General features: G+C 34.6%; 2 protein-coding genes across 2 annotated transcripts; one reads left to right on the forward strand and one right to left on the reverse strand.

The window, feature by feature from the left end:
• Positions 1–1,190: 1,190 nt before the first annotated feature.
• Positions 1,191–3,772, forward strand: MS3_00002637 (uncharacterized protein; the record flags this gene model as incomplete). Its single annotated transcript, XM_012936269.3, has 5 exons — positions 1,191–1,256; positions 1,290–1,545; positions 1,578–1,660; positions 1,694–1,783; positions 3,567–3,772. 5 exons carry the CDS (start codon positions 1,191–1,193, stop codon positions 3,654–3,656), a joined length of 585 nt encoding a protein of 194 aa, XP_012791723.1. The 3' UTR covers positions 3,657–3,772.
• Positions 3,773–6,895: 3,123 nt separating this feature from the next.
• On the reverse strand, positions 6,896–23,484 carry MS3_00002638 (uncharacterized protein). Its single transcript, XM_012936276.2, has 3 exons — positions 20,771–23,484; positions 11,312–11,603; positions 6,896–10,588 (listed from the first exon to the last, which is right to left on the reverse strand). The coding sequence occupies exon 3, from the start codon at positions 10,561–10,563 to the stop codon at positions 7,141–7,143; it is 3,423 nt and encodes a 1,140-aa protein (XP_012791730.2). The 5' UTR covers positions 10,564–10,588; positions 11,312–11,603; positions 20,771–23,484; the 3' UTR covers positions 6,896–7,140.
• Between the last annotated feature and the right edge of the window lie 737 nt (positions 23,485–24,221).

A 24,221-nucleotide genomic window follows, 5' to 3' on the forward strand; every position in this document is an offset into this window, starting at 1 on the left:
ACATAAAACTAGCCGTTTGGAAGGAACTAGTAGATATCTGAATACGTGGGCTACTTCAGTGTTAAATCATTTATTTCAGCAGCTAAACGGCCACGAAATTGGATATGTAGTTGGTCTACGGAAAGACATCTAAATACTTGAGTCTGTAGCTTCAGAATAAACAATATGGTTCTCTGATTTGAAACGTGCGCTGAAAAATGGGAAAGAATATTCAGCAATCCTCTAGGGGTGTCTTGAAATAAGCCATATAGTACGACTCAGAATGTACAAAATCGCGTTTCATCGATATGTCGTAGAGTTTACTGATCATGATTAAACACCGTATGCAGTCATATTTATTTTTCCACCGAATGTAATCAGTAAAAAATATTCGAATCTCGTGGCTCTTTGAAATCTAAAATCACACCCCTACGTGTCAAACACAGAAATACATTTTTTCCAGCTTTATAGTCAGAGTTCTTATCTAGTGTTAGATAGTTTTATTCTGCTCTGGTTAGAGTATGCCAACATGGTTTGCTTCCCTTTACCCCGAAAAGAAAATAAGTACATTATAGTTCATCCACAGATGAAATACAAAATCACATCTTGATTTGGAGTTTGAGTGCCAAATGGAATCCCTGAAAACACTTGGTGTATGTCCATTACACTAAATGAGTTTGGGCAGCGACCTTAACATGATCTGTGATATCACAAATACACATGGAAATCATCTGGTCACTTAACTAGGTTCGAACTCTTGGAGAGTGGGTAAACTCAGGTTACTAGCTCAAAGTGCCAACGTGGGTTGTCGGAACTCCCTATATCTGATGTCCTCTACATAAAATCCCTGGTGTTCTTTAAGTGAAGAGTTGGTATTTCCCTAATGATTCAGGGTAGCATTCCATTCATATTTATCAAAACTCCTTTTTTTCCCTGTTAGAAGGTATCAGTGATCCGTTTTTATCAGTCACGTAGGCTTGTTGAAGAGATGATTCTTTTATTCTATCTGTATTTATTCAAAACCATTTGAAGCTCGTTTGATGTAGATCTCTTATATATATTCAAGACGTATTGCGTTCATTGTGACTCACAAGAAAATTTTCTACAATATAAGGTTTGAATTTTGAAGAATTGATACGTACAGTGCATTTGTTTAGCCGGCACGAGTATAAATCACAAACATTTTGGGCGGGAAGTCAGTCGTCGTTAATATGATGGAGTCTCAGCGCAGGGGATTACGGGTTTTGAATACGTCCGAACATATAGAGCCAAAGAAAGTACGGATCATTCTATACATCATTGTGGTTTAGACACAGCTTTCAGTTGAGAAAAAGCCTGGAATAATACCTGCTAAACATTTTGTAAAGGAACCAATTGCCAATAAACCCGTTGTCAACAAAGTTGCTCCGTTTATTATTTTCCAAGACCCTATTGAAACTCATTGCCAGCATTGTGGTGCTTTGCGCTTTAAAAGCCAGAAAGATCAGCATCTTAATTCCTCGAAAGAGTATAAGGAAACTGCTACTCAAGTGGAAGTCATAGACCTTAATGCTTGGTTGTGTTCAGGTAACATTCTAATAAATATTCTTAAGTTCCAGAGCATGCACCTGAAAAGTATTGGGAAACCGTCGCGGAACAAAGGCGAGTGGCTTTAAAGGAAACCTTAGATGAAAATTTGCAGGTAAGATGGGATCATCAATGCTTATATTTATAGCTGTGTGAACTCGTTGAGAAGCTGAACTTTGAAATTGAAAGACTAAGTGCCATCGCTTCAAGTGGTGATCACATTGATTCGATGTACAACGTAAGTGGCTGGTTGATTACTTAGTAAATTCATAATATATATGTGACTAAACATCGTTCAGACTGGTAAAGCTTTCGGTGTCTAATCGAATACTAAGCTGACGAAGTAGTTTTCAGATGCCTTTTTCCAGAGTGTCTCTTTGCACTAATTATGCATATCTTTGATGTTCCAGTCCCTTTTGATCCCCACTCAGCTTGGCGCGATTGATTTACAGTTATCAAGTCTTGTTTTTTAGTTGTACTAGGCACTCAATCAAATACGTCTTCAGATCAAGCACGTCGGTACATTGGTTCTAGTCGCCATAATCCATTTATACAGCTGGGTTGAATTTTCAGAACAAACCCCAGAGTAGTAGACGTAACGGTAATGACGGTAGTAAAAATTAGGGATTGGATCTAAGTTTCAAAAAATATAAAGTATTGAAATCTAGGAAAAATTGAGTAATCTAAACAAATAAGATCTAAGGTAAGGCGATAATCTCGTCTTCGCCAACGTGGACAACTTGATGCTTTGTCATTCAGCCTAACCGTTGGTTATAATAATCACCCGGAACCCATCCAAGTACTCCGCACCTATTAACATGGCCTATTCCAGTAGTCAGCGTCTTCATAAGCTAGAGCTGTGTCTTGACTTGGTCACCCCTGGCTTCCTTCCATCCTTCACTAGCCATCATTGCGTGACGAGGTAATCGGTTGCTGTGGGTACGTGATACTTTTGCATACTATCTCAGTTGATAAGGTTTCGCTACTTCATCAACCGATTCGCTATACTTACCTAATACTTTGCGTCTAACTGGATGATTCTAAAGTATACGAACAATACCCTGAAGACATGACCAATTACTACTAACCTAGGCGTACTATCTGTTTTTAAGGGCCATATTTTGTGGAGCAGGCTGGTACACTACAGACTTGTCCTTTGGTTGGCAGACATTGTTCTTGAGCCACGAGTGACTCAAGTTTCCAAAAGCTAGCCTAGCTTTCTAAATTCGTGCCAGAATCCCGTCAAATCCCAACACACATGTACTGATGAGACTTCCAAGGTAAATGGTCGATTATTTCGCGCTCTATCATTAGTTCAGGCGTTAATTTCGATTATTTAGCAAATGAGAAAAGCATTCAAAACCCTTTTAAGTTTTGTATAGAAAAGCCAGAGCGTTACTATGGATTCTTGTCGCTGAATTTTAACGATTAACACTGCATAAGTGCTCTCATCCCAGTATTCTCGGAAACTGGGTTTGTGATGGTTTCATCAATCTAAAAGCATGATCATTAAGTTTAAGGCGTGAGTGTGTAAGGGGTGTCGGCCAGTCGTTTCAGGATATGATCAAACTCATACCCTGGAAACAACACTAATGCCTTGAGTCCGTCAAGAGTGTGTTACTCGTTCGGATGAGGTAAATGAGCTTAGTTCAGAATATTGGCTATTCATCGAAACCCTACTTTCTCCATATCTATATTTGTTTAGGGCTGTATCCGAGCCACATAAATCGAAGGATTTATGTGGCTCATATCTATTTGGTTCCTCCTTGTACCAATGTTTATGTGTTTAAATAAAATAATCAACAAAATGTCGAATTTCCTAATTTATCGGTGAGCAAGTACATAAAGGTAGTAAAAATGCGTGTGATTGAACAGAGGTTGGAAACTTGTGTAAGAAAGTTAACAAACTTATGCTTTAAGTCTGCGGAAAACCCGACCGTCCGATTGTTTTACTTGGTGTCAGTATTTTATATGACCTGGATAATTTCTCGTCGCTGAACTTATTTTTGGTTTACTTTTAGCAATTATTTGGAGGGCAAGAAGCACACAGTGATCTCTCCGCAAAGCCTCAGGAACCCAGCTGTGAACCTAACCCAGCACAATTGACGTGAATGCTTCATACCGGGCTTTATGAACTAAGTCTAAAGATTTGAACCTTAGATTTTGTGATTACTTTTATATTTGTGTATGATTTCATGATGCTAATAGATATGTTATCAATGTCTTCCACTTAGTACTGATGCACTGTAATGGTTCCATGTGGAGTGTTCTCTGTTTTTTTCACCTCATAAGACATAATTATTGGAATGCTCAGGGAATTTGATCAAGTCTAGTTTAGTTTAATATATCATTCATGGTGTATTGAGTTAGCATATATGTTCAGAATCAAACAGGTTTATGTTGTCACTGTGAGCTACGGCCTAGATGAAATATCAGTTTGTGAACATATGTTTGGGGTCTTATGTTACGGAAAAATTGAGAACCTCTCTATTCTCTTCACTTATCAAATATTAAGATACTCGGTTTCAGCCAATAAGTCATAAATCCCTAACTCGCTCCGTCAACTTCATTTTGGAACACGCTTCATTAGCCCTCACACAAACTGTGTTCCTACACTGAGTGCATAAAGTCCGTTGTTGGTGAGTTACCTTAACTAACTCTTCGTGTGGAGTTACCGTACCTTAGAATTTACTGGTGACTCAAGTAACCATCTATTTATGTGGCAATGCCAACCTTACATATGAGCCAATATTTAGTTGGAATAAAAGTCAGTTCATAGGTGGGTTCCAATGCTTAAAGGATTGTAATTATAATACTAAGAGTCATTAGTGACAAGTCTTTCGTTCATTTCGTATGGTTGGTTGTAAAAAAGTGTATCCAGTCAGAAAATTTATTCGCAAGCTTTCACCACCAAACATTAGTTTAACGGAGCCAAGTCATTAGATCTGTCTAGGAAGTAGGTAGATAAGTCATACTTCTGCAGGAAAGAGTTCGTAAGCAAAACTCTTGATGTTCAGGTTCGCCTTTGAAATTTAGTGATATCTATTTTGGAAATGTTCCTGAGATTTGGTTCTTAGCGGAGTCGTAATCGACTGTCTTTCACTTCATGTAGTATTGAAATGAGTAATTCTGGGGTTCTCGGGGATGTTATGTGAAGTTATTCCAGTCAGTTGCTATCATTATTTTAGGTATTGTTTACTCGCAGTTTGGCAAGACATTGAATTTATCAAGATATTGGTTGGTGCATGAATGATTCATGGAAAGCATGTCTTGAAACCCAATTAGCTCATCGCTTCGGCAGAAGCGCGTTTAATGTAATGGATATGATGCGCTTCTTAGATAGAGCTTATTTTCGTAAACTAGGTATCTCTCGTTTATTTTTGAGTGATAACGTGAACAAAGCTATTTGTGTAAAGTGATGAACCGTTGAATGGATATATAACGGCTACAAATGTGTATGCATACATACTCTCGACAAGTTATCACCCAGTATGAAACAAGTGTCTCCCGGTCGTAAGTGGTTAACGATGGATGTAATACCTGGCATGAATGTGTATGGGTCGAAGTTAGTGATTTGAAGACCTACTCATGGGGAATACGGTTCAAGAATGTGCAAAGTATTGTATGACACTAAACTCAAAATCTAGATGAGGAAGAAATGGACGTAACTACATGAGTCGGGCTAAATTTTGGTCCCGTCATTCAAAGTATCCAACCATAGTTTATTAATATTGCTCGAGTTCTAACTAGGAAGCCTCCACATAGCTTAGGTGAGCATTCAAAAATGTTCTGTGCTAATATCACGTGTTAGTTTGTCATCTCGTCTTTTTCCCAATATTGCCAGCCACTATTGAATATCAGGGTAGGCAGTGGCTGAAAATGCTTCGCATTTGTAATAACTACTTTTACTTATGAAGGTTTATCACCTCTTACCAACTTGTCATTTTCACTTTACTCCTCGCCTCCACACTGGTCAGTTGAAGTTTCACCATATACGCACTGTTTCAAAGGATTCTGTTAACACTCGGAGCTTACTCATGTATCCTGCTTCTACAGACCATATTTCGTGGCCACAGGAATATAGGCTGCTGTGCAGTGTACTCGTTCTTTGTTCGTTCGATAAAAGCAGGCATTCTTACGTCCCTACCAAGATCCAATTAGCCATCAGACTTCCATTCTTGATGAGGCTGCTAAGTGAAGTAGTTAACACACTCGACTACTTCACTTTGTACAATGAATCTAGGCTTGACGCTGATGAGTTCCAAGAGGGTGTTCTTCATTTATAAGCAGGGAATGCAGTGAGTTCAAATTAGATGAGCTTTATTTCGGCATAAAGTTTTTAGTACGCTGGCTCAGTCCAGTTATCAATGACTTCGTAGACCGGTGCGACGTCTTTTTTCGGACACCCCTAGCTTTCTCACGTCCCACGCCAAATAACATCACTCGTCGAAGGTGGTGGGCGGGGATATGTAGTACATGTCCCAAGCATCTCATTTGATAAAGAATTTGGGGAAACTGCATATATCGATGACACGAAATTCTAACGTTTTAGTTCCTGAAGCTTATCATTTGGTCTTATCCAGGCTCTGGTGTGTACTTAAAAGTGAAGTTCCAGGAGATCGAAGAAGACATTTTGTTTTCTCTAGTCGTCTGAATTTTTTATGTATATTGGACAAGATAAAATGAAGGAAATGGTTTAGAATAGAATAGGAAAAGCATAGTCGTGGGTATAGTTTATCTGAATGCTGCTAGATGTATACGGCGATTATCACTTTCCAGTCACCGTTACTATAGGTTTTCTTTTTGAGGAAAATAGGATGGAATTTAAAGTTGAACTGACCTCCGAGCGTGATCACAAGATCCATTTGGACAATATCACTTACTGAAAAGATTTTATAATCTACTAAGTAGCACAAGTTGTAACTTTATTTGATGCATGAAATTCACATATGATAATGATCATTATTATCTTTTAGTTGTTTAAACTCACTGTGTTCTACCAGTTAAGATCTTTAATAAACGAAATGATGTGATATGATCATTAGTTATATTTGTCATAGAATGTTTGTAGATAGAAATTGTTGGTTAAAATGGTCAGTAAGGTTTCCGAACCCTAATTAACATACTTCTGTTTGAATCACTGATTAGTATATCACTAGCTCTTACATAAATGATTTAGTTCAAATAGATTATTTATATTCTCTAAATAAGTTAAAGTGTTAATTGCTTAGATCTGCGTTCGTAAGTAATATTTATCTGAAATAAACTATAGCTTTGGTCAATTTTAAATGTAGCTCGAAATTAAATCTGCGTATCAACAAACATTAATGTTGTATTTACATTTGTAGTTAATTTATTCAAAATTAAAATGATCAAAATGTAATTGTGAAAAAATTAGAGGTTGAAAAAAAAAAACAACCCACATCAAACTAACATCAAAATATTTCATTCTCTTGATTTAGATTGTTTTAAACAAAACGCCAGTATCAATTAATGATTTACACAACAAATTAAATTCATTTATTAGAATATCCCCAGTTGGATGTTTATTCAATGAAAATCAAATATGTTCATACACTATAATAATATTAATTCTTAATGATATTTTGACTTTCTTCGAGATTTTCTTTTGATCGAATGATAATCCTGGTGATGGTGTTTCTGTTGTTGATGGATTGATGGGAGTTCTCGTGTATTTGACAAATTTTTATAATCTTTGTTACTACTAATAAGGTTATTCATGTAGTTTAATCCAGAATCACTAGATTTACATCGTGTATTTATTGATCTATTTATTTGTAATAATGTTAAATCCCTGTTGTTAACATTATCATTATTATCTTCAGTATGATATCTAACTTTATAATTATTCAATCCACTAGTTGATTCATATCGATTTGATTTAATTTTTGTTATATTAAATTCATTATCTGATTCATTTGTATTAAATTTTATATCTTCATTACTTTGTTCATCATCTTGTTGAATAGTTTGTTGACAATAATTTGCTAGAAAACTTTTACGTCTAGCTGCATGACTATCAGTTTTAGTTTGTTTATGATTAATATCTTTTGTTTTATTAGATTTTTTATCTTTATAATATATACTTGATTGTAATGAATTTGTTATAGAAGATGGAATGCTTATTGATTGTGATCGTTCAACACCTTCATCATCATCATCATTATCATCATAATTATTATTATTATTATCACTTGTATTCTCATCACTACTATCAATAACTGGTCCTAATGAAGGTTTAAGTAATTGTGGATCAATAATATTTGTATCACTACCACGTGTACTTTTAAAAAGATAATCTTTACCTTTAAGTGTTTTCATTTTTGTTTTAATTAATGATTTATGATTAGTATATTCTTCATCTGATATTGATTGTATTTGTTTTATAGATGTTCTATTTTTATTAATACAATAATAATTATTATTATCTTTATAATGATTAGTTAAATTATAATCAGAATTATAATTATTTAATTGTTTTTGATTTTTATTATATCTAAAATCCCATTCATTTTGTATATTCCTCATATCAATTTGTGAACAACATGTTGTTACATGTATATGTGATTGATATGGATAATTGACATAATCATCTTCATTATTACAAAAGTAATTATTATTGTTATTGTTATTATTGATTAATAAAGGTGAATGTGGTGGTGGTGTAATATTTTGTTGATTTAAAGGTATATAATAATAATTATTATTATATTGTTGTGGGACATTTGTACTGTTTCTATGCGAATAGAAATTATGTAAATTATTTAATTTATTTGATGATAAATATGTATCAGCTGATTTATGTCGATTATATTTTAAATTTTGATATGATAATGAATTTGAATGATTGAATTCAAATAAGTTAGTTGGCATTAATTTATTATTATTATTATTATTATTATTATGATTTGAATGTACTTCATGTAGATCATCTGTAATATTCAATATTGAATTTTGTACATTTGATGATATATCTTCATCCATCATTGATGCACGTCGTGATGCTGGACTAAATATTAAATCTGGTGGTATAAGTTTTTCTAATGGTTTAGTTTTATAATTTTGTAATAAAGAAGAAGAATTTAATATTGTATTATCAGTACAGTTATTATTATTATTAGGAATGAAATCATTATTAGGTAATTTATCATTATTTAATTTTGATTTTAATTCTTTTAATATGAATACAGAATTATTACTATTTGCTGAACCACGTCTTGATGAAGAATTTGATTGTGGTAATGATAGATTATCTTTTACTTTTAATAAAATTGTAGTATTTTTAATAGAATCAGATGATAATGATGATTGTTGTTGTTGTTGTTGACAATGTATATTAGGATTTAATTCAAAACTATGTACTTTACGTGTAACTGAATGTGCATTATATGGCCATGGTGATAAATTAATATGTGATTGTTGTAAACTTTTAATATTTCTACTATTATTAATATTTTCTTTTAATGGATTAAGATTTTTTGGAGATTCTGTAGCAGAATAAGTATGATCTTGTGAAATGAAAAATTTATCTTTATATGAATTTTGTGAACGATGATGGTATTGTTGATGTTGTATTCCTGATATAAGTTGTGTTGGTTCATGAGAATCAAGTGAATTACGAAAAAATTGTCTATGATTTAATGAATCCGGTGTTAAACTTGATGAATCAAATGCTGATGTTAATGATAATGTTGGTCCACTAAGAAAACCACCCCATTGAACAGGAAATGAACAAGTTGAATGTTGCAATGATCGACTATAAATAGCTGGAAGTTTACGAATAGCAGATTGTTTCGATAATGGACTACGTTTTTGTGGACTGGATAATGAACGTTGATTACTTGGTGTGGAATAAACAATTTCCATACTGTGTGATTGTCTATTTTGCCAAGCATCCAATGGTTTTAAATGACGTGAATATCGTCTTTCACTATACATACCTTGATGTGGTTGATGTGATACACTACAATCCATAGATAATGAAGGATCTAATATATGAGAATATTTTGATCCACGTCTATACAATTCATAATTTACATGTTGACCAGTATTATCAATTGATGTTTGTGGAGATTTTTTTATGTTTACTAATTTACGTAATGATTGTGATGTATTAACAGGGCTCATTGTTGTAAATATCATTTTATTTCTATTCTCATCTGATAAAGTATGTGTTAAACGATATTTCTCTGGTAAAGATGTAACATTTGGTGATCTAGACAATTTAACTTTCTCGTTAAAACTATATCTTTGGTTAGGATTTATTGTGTTACATAATCTTTCTGTATTTTGACTTGTAATGTTTGCACAATAATAAGATAAATTATTATCATTGACATTATTTGTATTATGCACAATTGGTTTATTATTATAAATATCGGATTGATTATATTGATATAAATATTCTTCCTTTATACGATCTGATTCTTTTGGTGAGTTGGCACGTTCATATGATACACGATTTATTTGTAAACGATCATTATTGATAATTAATGGTAATGTATGATCTGTATAATCATTAGTTATTTGATTATTAGTATTATTATTAGGATTGATAATAGTAAAATTCCTATGTTGACTAAAAGATGATCTTTGAGTAGATTTAAGATTTTTATTGTTTATATCAAACATAGGATTGATACTATTTCTCCGATATAATTTATTACGATTAGATGAAGATAAATTAATTTTTTCACCAGTTTTATTTATATTATGATGATCATTTATTTCTGGATGTTTTTCAAAAACAGTTTCATAATAATAAGGTAAATAACCATCAATACTATCTCTAGTAATAGATGGTGGTTTAATTTGTGAACTATCTGTTGATATATTTAAACTTCTATTAAATGGTTTTTGAATAGATTGTTGACTATAACTTGTAGTAAATAAACATTCATCATGATAACGTGTTACTGGTCCATCAAAACTATGCGGTTGTGGTGTAACTGTTTCTGGTGGTTCTCTTTGTTCTTCACCACTACTTACATGAGACATATGAATTCTTCTTGTTCTATTATTTCTTTTGTTTAAAGAAAAAAAAAGAAGCATAGTAGGAATTTTGAGATAAATAACCAGTACATGTAGAAACTGGATAAAACTAATGATTCACATTGTTATATTCGGCTATATGGCCTTAATTCTTAAAAAAAAACATTTTTCCAAGGTTCTGTAAGTGATATGTTGATAATAATAATTATTATTGTCAGAAGGGGTTTTGTGGGGATTTTTAAAAATTTCAATAATTGAAATCTTGAGTCAATTGAAGCTAGACCACCACGGAAAACCTGGAAGCACTGGACGACCGTTTCATCCTAGTATGGGACTCCTCATCAGTGCGCACCCACGACCCCGCCCTCCGTGGGATTCAAACCCGGGACCTATCAGTCTCGCGCGCGAGCGCTTAACCATTAGGCCGGCATCCAACGGTGTTAATGTCTAACTTCAACAAATCCACGAAGTTTCGCCACCATACACCATTGTCTTCAATGATTTGATATCTCACAACAGACCTGGTTGAACTCAGTGGTCTAATGGTTAAGCACTCGCACGTGAGACTGATAGGTCCTCGGTTCGAATCTCACGGAGGATATCGTGGATGTGCACTGCTGAGGAATCTCACAGTAGGACGAAACAGTCGTTCATTACTTCGAAGTTTTCCATGGTGATCTAGTTTCAATTGACTCACGATCTCAACTATAAACTAATTTATCAAAAACAAAATAATAATAACAGTAAAACCTACAGAGCTTTTCCTTGTATTGTTCTAGTAACGGTTTCTTTTAACCATGATTCTAAATGTTTTTTCACAGGTTCTTGATCATGTGGTAAATCATTTAATGTACAATATAGATTAGATTGTATTAACTTATCATTTATACGATTTGATGTATATAATTTTGATTGGAGATTATTATCATGTATAGAATATTCTTTATTGAATGTTCTATTTTTTATTATTTTATTACAATCGTTTTGTGAACTTGAACTGGTACGTCGAGCTTTTACTCTTTTAAATTGAATACAATATTGATTTTCTAGGAAGTTTAGAAAAGAAAAAAGTAAAGTTTTAAATATTGTATTACTAAAAGACAAATGTCTTTTTGAAACAAACCTGATGTATATATAGGTGACTCGACATTAAATGCATTATGTGGAGATGTAAGGTGGTGGTTGCGAGTAGTCGACAAGAAATTATGACTTGTGTTTCATACTATTTGATACTTGTTAGCAATGTGTATTTGAAATTTCTAGGGAAGGGGTAGCTGATACACACTCTCTCTTTAGTGGATTTGATATTGTGTTATCCAGCTTCTTATTTAGAGTGGTTACCATTGATCAGAATTAACAAGGATATATACTATAATGGTCACTAATTAGTGATTAATCAGGTGGTTATTTGCAGTTCGGGTAGTTTAGTGATAACATATCTTGATTTAGTTTTATCATAAGAAAGACAAACGTTGCTGGTAAGTGCTAAATGGCATAAGATTTAGGTCCAGGGTTTCCTGTTGATTACCTCCTACCTAATCAAAGATACTAGGAATATTAGAGTGACCAATTGTTTTCAGTAACTTCAACACCATTTTCTATAGTTATATGTTCATGGTTTATGTGATTACAGTGGCTAATTGTCCTGATTCCTCTACATAGTGAAATCAATCGGGGTTTTTGCTTTGCTTCATTCTTAATTTACACATTCATCTTTCTCAATTTATATGAATTTCTTACTTTAATTAATTTGATAGCACCTCTGTAAGATCCATTTTGAAGATTTTGTGTGTGAAAATCCCTCCATGTATACACTTGTAATTCGTCCTTATTGATTCCTTCAGTTGAATAGTTTTTTAGTCTTTTTGATTCCGTTTGAGATGGTAATACTTGTATTTTATTATTATGGTTTTTATTTTTCTTACGCCTTCACTAAGTTCTGGTGTTTCTTTCTGAATTGCATTTATGTTGTTTTAGTTGATACTTAGTCTTGGTGGCAGCCATATTGATTTGTTGTGTTGCTTGCATTGACTGGAATTGTGCATTTTTAATTGTGAATTGAAGCACTCTTCCAGAATTAGAAACACTCTGTGTTATAAAGCAACCAAATATTATCTTTTGAGCGAGTCTGTATATGATCTATCCAAAAAGGATAGAATAACATTTATTTGTTACGCCTGATTTGATTACTGATTGAACTATTATTGGTTGAATAACTAGGTGGTAATGTTTGTTTACGTAATAATGTACATTTATATTTATAATGAAATCTAGAGCCGTCATTTACTTAATCACCTTGTGTTTTAGTTTCAACTGGGCAATAGCACGTATCTGAACTACCTAGACAGTTATTCTTCAGTCCAAACCTTAGTTTAGATTCTATAACCTCTCTAATCACATATCATAAAATTATCATTATTATTATTATCTCAATTAACTGAGCAACATTTCTCCCATTGTGAATTGATTTAATTTGTCATTACTTCAACTGTAATTTGACACTACAATGAATTCTTCTATTTGTTTCTAAATGACCTTACCAAATTATAAATGATAATTTTGACATATCTAAATCATAAGAGTTGGGAAATTCACTATTCGATCATATATTATTGCAATGCATGAGGATGACCAAATGAATCCTAATACAAAATTACAAAGTATCTTGGTAAAATATGTGAACCATACATTAAATACTTCGTTTGCAAATTTCTATCATTGGTCTTTCATATCCTGTATGATTTTTTTCGATCCGCAATTCCTTTCTAATTCTGTTACTGTTTTTTTTTAAGTAGACTTTCATAGCCCTCTAATGCCAGGTTTTCCAATTCCGATTAGTGTTACATACCACTCATATCGACAGACATAAGTAGCACATATTACAGTAATGCTTAATCCTCTTATCTATACTTTATATCATCTATTGCAATACAACAATTATCGACATATAACTTTGATGATGAAGTTATTGAAGACAAATTGTTTACTGAAATATTCCCTGTTATTGAACACTCTTTGAGGATTGGCGAGACCATAATTTGTGAACGATCTTTGAACAAATTGTAAGTAACCTTGAGAATTATTGACCGGTCAGAAAGCAGGTAGTACACAGTAAAAGTATATTATACAAAACCAAAGAAATAAAGCGTTTACACTTCTACATGGTTTAAAAACTTGTCATGGTTAGAAAGAGGTTCTAAAATCGTATACATACAGTAGAGGAAATTATTTGTATGTCTCCATAATAATCGGCCTCCTGAGTCATGATAAGGTCGCGAAACTCTTTGAGCCTCCGACCACATAACTTGGATATTGTTTGTGTGCACTCAGGTTGTTGGGTCCACAAGATGCCGCTTGTGGATAACGACACGATGCAAATAACTAAGTCTATGTAGTCATCTGTAGGCTCTCCAATCATCCGTATATATTGTAGTACCTAGCTGCAGTCAGTGTTACTGTCACTTTTATTATCCAAGTGGCAACATTTATCAATCCTAATCGAGCAAAAAATCCTATTTTAGCAGACTTCTTCCTGCAATACATATTACATTGAAAGACAACATTACGGTAGTCTACACAAGGTTCACAAATTATTTGATTATCACGATCACAAATAAAAGAACTTCTTAATAATCCCATTTGTTTTAGCCGTTTAATTATCACATTTTATCTAAAATCTACTGTGAATCGATCACACATAAGCACCAGATACAGAAACTGGTGTCTTGGCCTTAAAACCCACCCCCAAACTCTTCAGATTAGCTCATCCGTACATTATAGTCTCACCAAAAACCCTACTGTTACAGTTCCTATATATTTTATTTATGATTCACTTACCAGGTATATCATTATAACCTAAATTATTATTAATATTATTATCATTATAAATTCGTGTAGAAGCAGATAAAATTGTTTTATTTTGATCATTTATATTATAATTATCAATTGGTTCATCTAATGTATCATATATTAAATTAGTTGAACGTGTCATATAAGCTCGACGATTTATTGATTTAATTATATTATCATTTAAATGAATATCCGATGATTTAATCATATTTTGTTCATTATTGATTATTTGTAAATTATGATGAGATTTTATTCTTGTTGATGGATAATTATTACATAATACTGGTTTAATTAATTGTGATTTATTGATTTTATCAATAATCAATGATGATGATGAAGATGATGGTGATAAAATATTATGTGTTTCTTGAAGTCGATTATTATTATATAAACTATTATTTTGTTTAACATGAATTAGATCATCATTGGATTGATAATGTTGAATAGGTTGTATAATGGATTCTGTTTTAGGAGTTATTAATTTACCTATTTGTATATTTAGATTATTATTTTCAAATGAAGAATTAGAAGTTAATCTATGAAAAGAATAAAGATACTGATAAAAATTAATGAAAAGAGAGAGATAACAATAAGACTATAATTTATGGACGACCTTTTGAGTGACACTATAGTAACCTTGAAAGTGTCTATCTAATAACTAAGACCAAATAAGCGTTATAAATTAGTGTGAGGAATTCGAATGATGATTTACAGTTGATGATTAAGGTTAGAAATTAGATTTACGGTTTTTTTATCACGAACTGACATCAGCTAAAATGTCGAGACGCTGTTTAGCCTAATTGATAAGTGAATTTCATGCCATAATCCAAGACTTGTCATCTTATATCTGATTTGTTTGTTCTTGCCTAAATAACTATGGAAGTACTATTAGAGATGTTGATATGTTGAATAATTTGAATATTTATAGGTTGAATATAAGAATATTCTAGAGCATCAACAGTTGAAATCATGAGTCAGTTGAAGCTATAACATCATGGAAAACCTAAGAGCACTGGACGGCTGTTTTGTCCTAGTATGGGACTCCTCAGTGGCAGTTCGCATCCACGATCCCGCCTAGGTTTTCCATGGTGGTCTAGCTTCAATTGACTCATGATTTGAACTATTGAAATTACTAAAATCTCCACGAAACCGCTGATATTCTAGAATAGATAAGAAGTGAGCGTTTCTAGTTAGTATCATGAAAAAAAGAATTGCGTAATAATCACTTATGAATGAGTTCACCATGAAAAGCAAAGTTGGTAACTGAATCTTTTTGGATATATGGATTTGGTTTGTCTTTTTATGGCAATTCCTTTGGAAAACTGTAGTAAATTCGACGTTCTTTGTTTATTAATTAACCTGAAAGAATTTGAGGTATCAGCAATATAGCCACTATTAAGCAAATGGCGTGCGATTGCACTACTGAATACGTGTCCTTTTAGCCTTAGCCTTTATAGAATGTACTCATAAATGTGAACAGTAACCCTCCTTTCTCTTCTTTCGAAGTATGTGCATCGGTATGTAAATGTACATTAGTAGATACAACTGGAAGCAACAAAAAGGCGGGAATTCTTCAACACATGTCTGTTTAAATGATCTATTTGTTTGATACAGAGAGAATCAGCTTGGCAGCTGTATACTTCCTTTTTTATTATTAATGATAATAGTTTAATAACTTTTATACTTTATTGTACATTCCATTCTATTAAGGATTTATTATCTGGGTATAATTTTATCCAACCGAGTATAAAAATGTTATTCATGAGAACTGAAAGCTCTCAGGTTGAATTCTAGATTCAATGGAAATTAGCTGGAACAATTACATATTTTAAGAAAAAAATAATGGTTCAATATTCACTAGTTTCCATTAGCCCTATAACGAAATCTATTTTAAGGTTAAGCAGGATAATGGATGCGCACTGCTGAGGAGTTCCACCATAGGAAGAGACGGTTGTCTAGTGCTTCCAAGTTTTCAATAGTGATCTAACATCAATCAGTTCATGATCTCAATCAAAAACTTCATAATCTCCACAACCCCATACTGAAAATCGACGAATGTTAGACCATCATTGAAAACTTGGAATCACTGAACGGCTCTTCAATCATCCGTATATATTGTAGTACCTAGCTGCAGTCAGTGTCACTGTCACTTTTATTATCCAGGTGGCAACAATTTTCATAATTTGCCTTAGTTAGAAATGATATATAGGGGTTTTCGTCACAAACTGACATCAGCTCTAATGCCAGAAATGTATTTAGCCAAATGGATGAAAGACTTTCGCGCCAAAATCTAAGATCTGTTATCTTCTATTTGATTGATTCATTTTATTTGTCATAGCCTCTCAATTATCACGTTTTGTACAAAATTCCCTGTGAACCGATCGTACGTTAGCATCAAGCATTGAAATTAGCGCAGTGACCCTGAAATCTCTCAAACGCTTCTGATTGGCTCGTCCAAAAAATGTAACTTCCAGTCGAAAGCACACTCAACGACTAAAGTTATACAATAAAATTGTTCATTTATGTAATATAGTTTAACAGATACTTCTAATTTTCAGTATTATGTCATATCAATGAAATTACAACAGAAAAATATAGTCAGTCAGTCAGTAACAACGTAGAACTTCGTACGTACGTACATCGGTCCGAGTTGCCAAACCACATTATCACAGAGATGCAGTGGTCGATTCAAATCCCGTAGTGGTAGAGGTAATAAGAGTATAAACAGTAATCAGGAAAATGAGTGTTTGGAGATGTTATTTAAAGAGTATAATACAGTGAAATAAATTTGGGAAGAGAAAAAAAAAGAGACAAGGAGGAATAAGGAGATCAAAATTTGGGAGAACACAAAGAGTTTATGCACCTGCGTCTCTAACCATCGGTTGCTATCATCTCGCGGTCCCCAACCAGGTAGTCTACACCTACCAACATGACTCAATCCACTTGTCAGTGACTTCATGAACTTGTGCCATGTTTTGGTCTGGCCGCCCTAGCTTTCTTCCAACCTACTCCTATACCACTGAACATCGCACGTCGAGGCAGTCGGTTGTTGGGCATACGTAACACGTGTCCCAGCCATCTCAACTGATGAAGTTTCACTACGTCATCAATCGATTTGCCATCCTTACCTAGTACCCGTTTCCTGACAACTGCGCTACTTACTAGATAGTCCCAGGATATACGAGCAATATTTCGAAGACACCTATGATCAAATACTAGTAACCTACGAATATCCTCTACTCTTACCGGTCATGTTTCACTGCCATAAAGTAGGACGGAATGAACTGCTGCACAGTAAACCCGTCCTTTGGTTGATAGACGGATATCTCGCCTACGCCATAAATGACGCAAGTTGGCAAAAGCTAGTCGAGCCTTCTGTATCCGTGCTGAGATTTCGTCACACACCAGACCACAAGGGCTGATGAGACTTCAAGATAAGTGAAGCGGTCGACACGCTCAACTACTTCACTCCCTATCATTAGTTCGGGTGTCGATGCAACCCAATCCTGAAGCAAAATTTTGCATTTCGAGGGGGGAATCGCATCCCGAACATGCTTGCACTGTTGCTTATAGTGGTCAGAACACTCTGCATTTTGTCAGCGTCTTCACCAAATAAAACTATGTCATCAGCATATTCTAAGTCAACAAGTGAATCTCCCGGTAGAAGTTCAACCCCTGTAAATTTAGACGAGGAAAGTGTTATCTCTAAAAGTACGTCGACGACAAAGTTGAACAAGAATGGAGAGAGTGGACAGCCCTGACGAACACCACTTGAGGTAATCCATTATGATGACAGTTCACCATAAGCTCTCATTCTACCAGTTGTGTTCGAGCAGAGAGCCTTTATAAGGTTGATGTACTTCTTTGGTACTCCTTTCAGTGACAAACACTGCCATAGAACCTCACGATCAACAGAGTCGAATGCCGCCTTAAGGTCGAGAAATACTACCATTGTGGGGCGTCTGAATGTGTGTCTGTGTTCTAGAACCTGACGTAGTGTGAATATCTGATCTATACAACCACGTCCAGGTCGAAAACCGACCTGGTTTTCTCTAATCTGCTCTTCACGAGCTTTGATTAGGCGTCGAAGTATTATTGAAGCTAATATTTTAGACACTATATTAGTCAAACTGATTCCTCTGTGATTGTCACAAGAGGACTTTTGTCCTTTCTTATAGACTGGCACAATCAGTGATTGAGACCAGTCAGATGGGATTACGTCCAGTTCCCAAATTCTACCTAAGACCTCAGTTAATCTCACTGCTAATACTGAACCATCATCCTTAATAATCTCAGGAGTAAACCTGTCAGGGCCTGCTGCTCTCCCTCGCTTCAGATTTCCTATGGCTTTTTCAACTTCGTAAAGAGACGGAGGACCTACATTAACTTGCCATTCAGGTTGACTGGAGATCGTGGGAAACCGAAGTGTGGCTGAAGGCCAGTTGAACTGATCCCTGAAGTGTTCTGCCCATCGATCCAATCTCCTGGATTGAGAATGTATGATATGTCCATCTTTCTCTGAGAGTGTTTCGCTTACAGTCGGTTTCCTAATACCGGTTTCCTTAACAAGTCTGAACAATTGTCTGCTATTACCTATTGCCGCTGCCTTTTCCATCTCTCTTGCTTTCGCTACCCACCACTGTTCACGATCATTGCGTAGACTTCTTGTCAGCTTGCGCTTAAGCTGACTCCGCTCCTCATCATGTTCAGAGACAGGTGGAATGAGTTTCCGAGCATCTATCAGTGAGATAGATGCTGTTGAGATCCAGTGTTGCTCCCTAACCTTACGGTTTACTGTACTAGCAGATATCACTGCTGTTTCCACAGCTTTTCGTATATCACTCAATGCTGCCCTGGGGTGGGCATCACATACATGGCTGCCTAACTGTTTTCCTAGTTGTTCCTGAAATATACTCTTAGCTTGACTATCATTAAGTAGGGGCCTAAGAGGTTTACTTGCAGCGTCTTTCCTACGTCCAGTAAGACGCAGACATACGCGCTCGTACTAGAGCTAGATCTGAATCTAAGCATGTGCTCCAGAATGAGCGACAGTCTTCTATCGAGTCCCTCCATCGGTGGCTGATAGCGATGTGATGTATTTGGGTCAAATGTTGGGACGAATGAGGGGGTTGCCATGTTAAAAGATGTTTTTCCTAATGCTTAAAGTTAGTATTTGCAAGGAACAGGCGGTTACCTGAGCATAGCTGCGACAGACGGTCGCCATCATCTGTTCTTTGAGCCACGATGCTATAAGATCCACCCAGGTGTCTTTCCCTACTTGAGCATTACAGTCACCGGCCATTATTACTACATTCGAGCGCCTAGCTTTTCGGAGAAGGTCGGAGAGCTTTCTGTAAAACTCATCTTTTACATCGTCTGAGCTGCAGTCAGTGGGAGAGTAGGCAGAGACGACGAAGAGGCTACGACGAGTGTCCCTATCTTTTCGGATCCTTACTGTTCCGTTTAGTCGGACAGCGCACAAACGACTGTCTACTGGGATCCACTCTAAGAGAGCTAGTTCTGCCCTAGGACTCAATGCTATACCTACGCCGGCGAGGCCACGAGGAGCAGAATCAGGGCTTCCAGATACACAAAGTGTGAATCGAGTCGGTTCTTTATTTTGGCATGGTGAGGTCAAATGAATGACGCTACTCGGATCCTGTATGCGCGTTTCGGAGACGCAGCACACATCGATGGCGCGGGATTCTAAAGTCTTAGCTAAGGAAGCCAGCTGTCCTAGTTGGCACAGTGTTCGGAGCGTGGTTTCAGGAGACCAGGAATAACGTTCGGCGTACTCGAATCGTTTGCCCTAGCGGTGTGAGGTGATAAAGAGACGTGAGGAGGGTTAGTCATGGAGATAAGAGAGGTATTAGGAGGTGTAGGAAGGATTTGAATGTGCTGTTACGGGTATGAGGGCGGTTATCACTTCCCGGCTGCCCACACTGTGGAAGGGTATTTATTGAGGAACCTGAAAAGGAAATTGGATTAGTGTTGGTCTTAAAGACCTGGGAGCGTGACCGCAGAGCCCAAGGGACAACTGCTTGAGGCCGGTCGCGCACGGCCTTTTCGTGGAAGGTTTTTAATGTGTTAGCTCCGTTCTTCAAAGGGCCTTACCGCCGGAGACGAAAATCCGTGAGGTAAGGTGAGGTGTGACATTTTTAGGGTCGACGTTTTCTAACCCCACCCCTCCTTGTGGGAAGGCAGCATCGCTGCAGATGCTGGTTGTCTGAAGGAAACACCTTACTGTTATCACACCTTTGTACAGTCAGCAGTACGACTTCGCCCTCAGACCTTGAGTTGCTGCTTTTAGTGTTACCGTTCTCCAATCAAAAATATAATCTATTATAAAATCAATTATCATTACCTATCTCTAAGATTAATTTCTGGTTCTATATCCAAATCAATAAATCCATTAGATTTTTGCCTTTGTAATGGTCTACGTTTAAATCTATTATTCATATTATTACTTGTATCATTTTTAATGTCATCATGATTATCTTCTGCAAGATAAGATGTATCTGATGAATTAAGATCATTCATTGACATTCTTGTAATTGAATTAATACATTCAATAGTATTGTGTTTATACAATTGTTGACTATCATTCTCTTTATATAATCTAGTTGGTGATTTATAAATATATGTGTTAATGTTTTTATTTAATGGTAATTTATTATTTTGTCGACGATTTATTACTGTTGATGATGATGATGTCGATGTTTGTGATCGATAATTTCTTGAAGATCTAGTTGTATGAAGATTTGGAAAATAATTGGATAAATGAAAAAATAAACGTCTTAACCATGGATAACAAATATGTTCTTCAATTGTTGTTTTACTACGACTAAATTGACGTTTTATACATTGTTTAGTAATAGTTCTATTACAATTACATATCCAATTAGTATATTTTTTATATTTTGATGATTTTTGTTGAATTGATTCTTTTGAAGTAGATGATTGTTGAAGAACTTTTAATGTTTCAAATTCACTGAAAATATTTTTAAAAAGAATGAAAAATTAAACTATTTTCAAATGTTTAAATAAATTAAAGTTTCAATAGTTGAAATCATAAGTCAATTGAAGCTAGATCACCATGGAAACCTTGTAAGCATTGGACTCCGCAGTGGCAGTGCGCATCCACAATCCTGCCCCTCCCCGCGAGATTCGAACCCAGGACCTATCAGTTTCGCACGCAAACGCTTAACCATTAGATCACTGAGCCGGTTGGTATCTAACGGTTTTAATGTCTAAAATCTTCACAATAAACCCCTTCTAATAAAAATTAAAGTTTGTCAACTTAACTTTATTTAACCATAAAATACATAGTGAAATTTGTTCGTATGTCTCACACTTTAGTTTTAGATAATTCGGCATCTCTTCTTCTTTATGGTCAGTATTAGACTATATACTCCAAGTTTTAAGCAAAGGCCAATCCTAAACCTTTAAAAATCCAGCATATAAATTTGAGATATAACCGTATTTACTAAAAAAAAGAGAGATCAATGGAAATAGTATTGGAAAAACAAAGAATTTACCATTTGGTAGTAATAATTTCAATAGTTTAGATCATGAGTCAGTTGAAGCTAGATCACCCCTTCTGATATTAATCAACATATGCTCACTATTGACGGTCTCCAAGATTTATTTCCTGGAGTTCTAGTGAGAAGCAGTGACCAGTGGAATTCCACTAGGTCTGTTGTGAGATAGTAACTCAGTGAACACAATGGTGGATGTGTCTCTCAATTTCATGGATTAGTTGAAGTTAGACATTAACACCGTTGGATACTGGCAGGCTCAGTGGTCTAATGGTTAAGCGCTCGCACGCGAGACTGATAAGTCCTCGGTTCGAGCACCATGAGGTGGGATCGTGGATGCGTATTGCTGAGAAGTCCCATAATAGGATGAAACGGCCGTCCAATGCTTCCAGGTTTTTCATGGTGGTCTAGCTTCAATTGACTCATGATTTCAACTATTGAAATATTTATATATATGTTTGACATTTTTCTATCCATGTTATGTTCTGAAATGAATTATTAAAAATTCATCCTACAATTTTATCCCCTAATGAATTTAAACAAAGAGAAAAACAACAACACCATCACTACCACCACCAACAACAACAATATATTATTCTACAAACCATGTTGTTTACGCTTTATTTAATTTTTCAATTTTCATTTATTTAACAAACTTCAATCATGTATCCTTCTTATATATTGGACTATTTTAACTTACATAGGATTATGAAATAGAAAAACAAACAAGCAAACAAACGAACGAACGAACGAACAAGCGAACAAACATTAGTTGTATATCTGTACAACTAGTGATTCTCTTTCAAATGTTTATTTTTTTCTTTCTTTCTAAAAAAAGTACATCAAAGTTAGCCAAAAATGTATCGTTAATAATGAACAAGTATTTATGTTTTATGTTTATGTAATACAGGGATAATTTCATTATTTCAATGAATTCTGATTAATTTTCATAGTTGAGCTCATGAGTTTATTTGAAGTTAGATAACCATGGAAAATCTGAATGCATTGGACAACTGTTTCGTTCTATTGTAGGACTCTTCAACAGAATGCATCCACGATCTTGCCTCATGTACGAGCGCTTAATCATTTTGATTAGTCGCTTATATTTTATCACTAATCTTAATATTGTTATATTGTTAAGATTTTGTGGCGCATAGATATTTCGAATTGAATATAACGTTGTTTACTGGTTAAAACGAATTTGTAACAGTACCAGTGTGTCTGTGTATCTGTTTGTGTGTATGTATGTGTGTGTGTCAATTGTAACTATAGATATTGATAAAATTAAATTGATATGTTCAAAGAAATAGGATTGATGAAAAGTAATGGTTTTGGTAATAGAGTATCACGAAGTGATTCATGTTAAACAATTATTAAATATCAGGGATTATTGAATAGCTTTATCCAAGTATGCGATTCATCAGAAGTGCACAATCCATAATCTAATTAAGGATTGGATCCTGTATAGTGAGTTATTTTTATAATCCTGATGATATAGAGAGGTAACCAGAAGTAGCCTAATGAGAAGGTTAGTTAGTGGCGATCAGACGTAACCTACAGGATATATATATGAGTATTTGTGCATTTTATTCGGTAGTACAATACTTTTTCTCACTCACTCTTGTGTTCTTGCTCAATTAGTCAGTTATGGGGAGGGGTTAGCCTGTAGCACACCGTCTATCATTATCAAATTTTAGACACCGCAAGTCACAACACTTAGAGTTAAGATTTAGTAGTTAACGATTCTAACTTCATTCAACTCACAACATTGTATTACAATAAACCATTAACATTGGTAGTGTTTGTTTCATTGTCTAAATGAAACTCTTGGAATTACGTCTAGAAAATTTAAATTCAACAATCTCCAAAACACCTTGTATTAACAATAATTGTGTATTTTGTTTAGAATTACAGTACTTTTAGGTGTTGAATGACTACAGTTTCAAGGATCATAGAGAATTAATAGTTGACTTGTCGGTCTTCAATTTTATGTTTGCTATGATGTTTGAAACCTATTTAATCAATTTATAGCATGGTCTTAAGTGAATGAAGTTGATATGCTTCGAAGTAGGTTTCACTTAGTTCTGTATTTGACATCAATTCATGAGGAAAATTATGTTTGAAATTGGACAATTTATCGAGATATCCTTTAATCAACTATGAGATTTTAAGATGTTTAATTAAACACCTGTGTCAACTATATAGTACAGAATTGGTTTATTAAAAATAGTGTTCCAATTATAAAACCGTAATCTACAGAAATGCAAAAACACTTTA

Source organism: Schistosoma haematobium, chromosome ZW, assembly GCF_000699445.3.
Source record: "Schistosoma haematobium chromosome ZW, whole genome shotgun sequence".
NCBI classification, from domain to species: domain Eukaryota; kingdom Metazoa; phylum Platyhelminthes; class Trematoda; order Strigeidida; family Schistosomatidae; genus Schistosoma; species Schistosoma haematobium.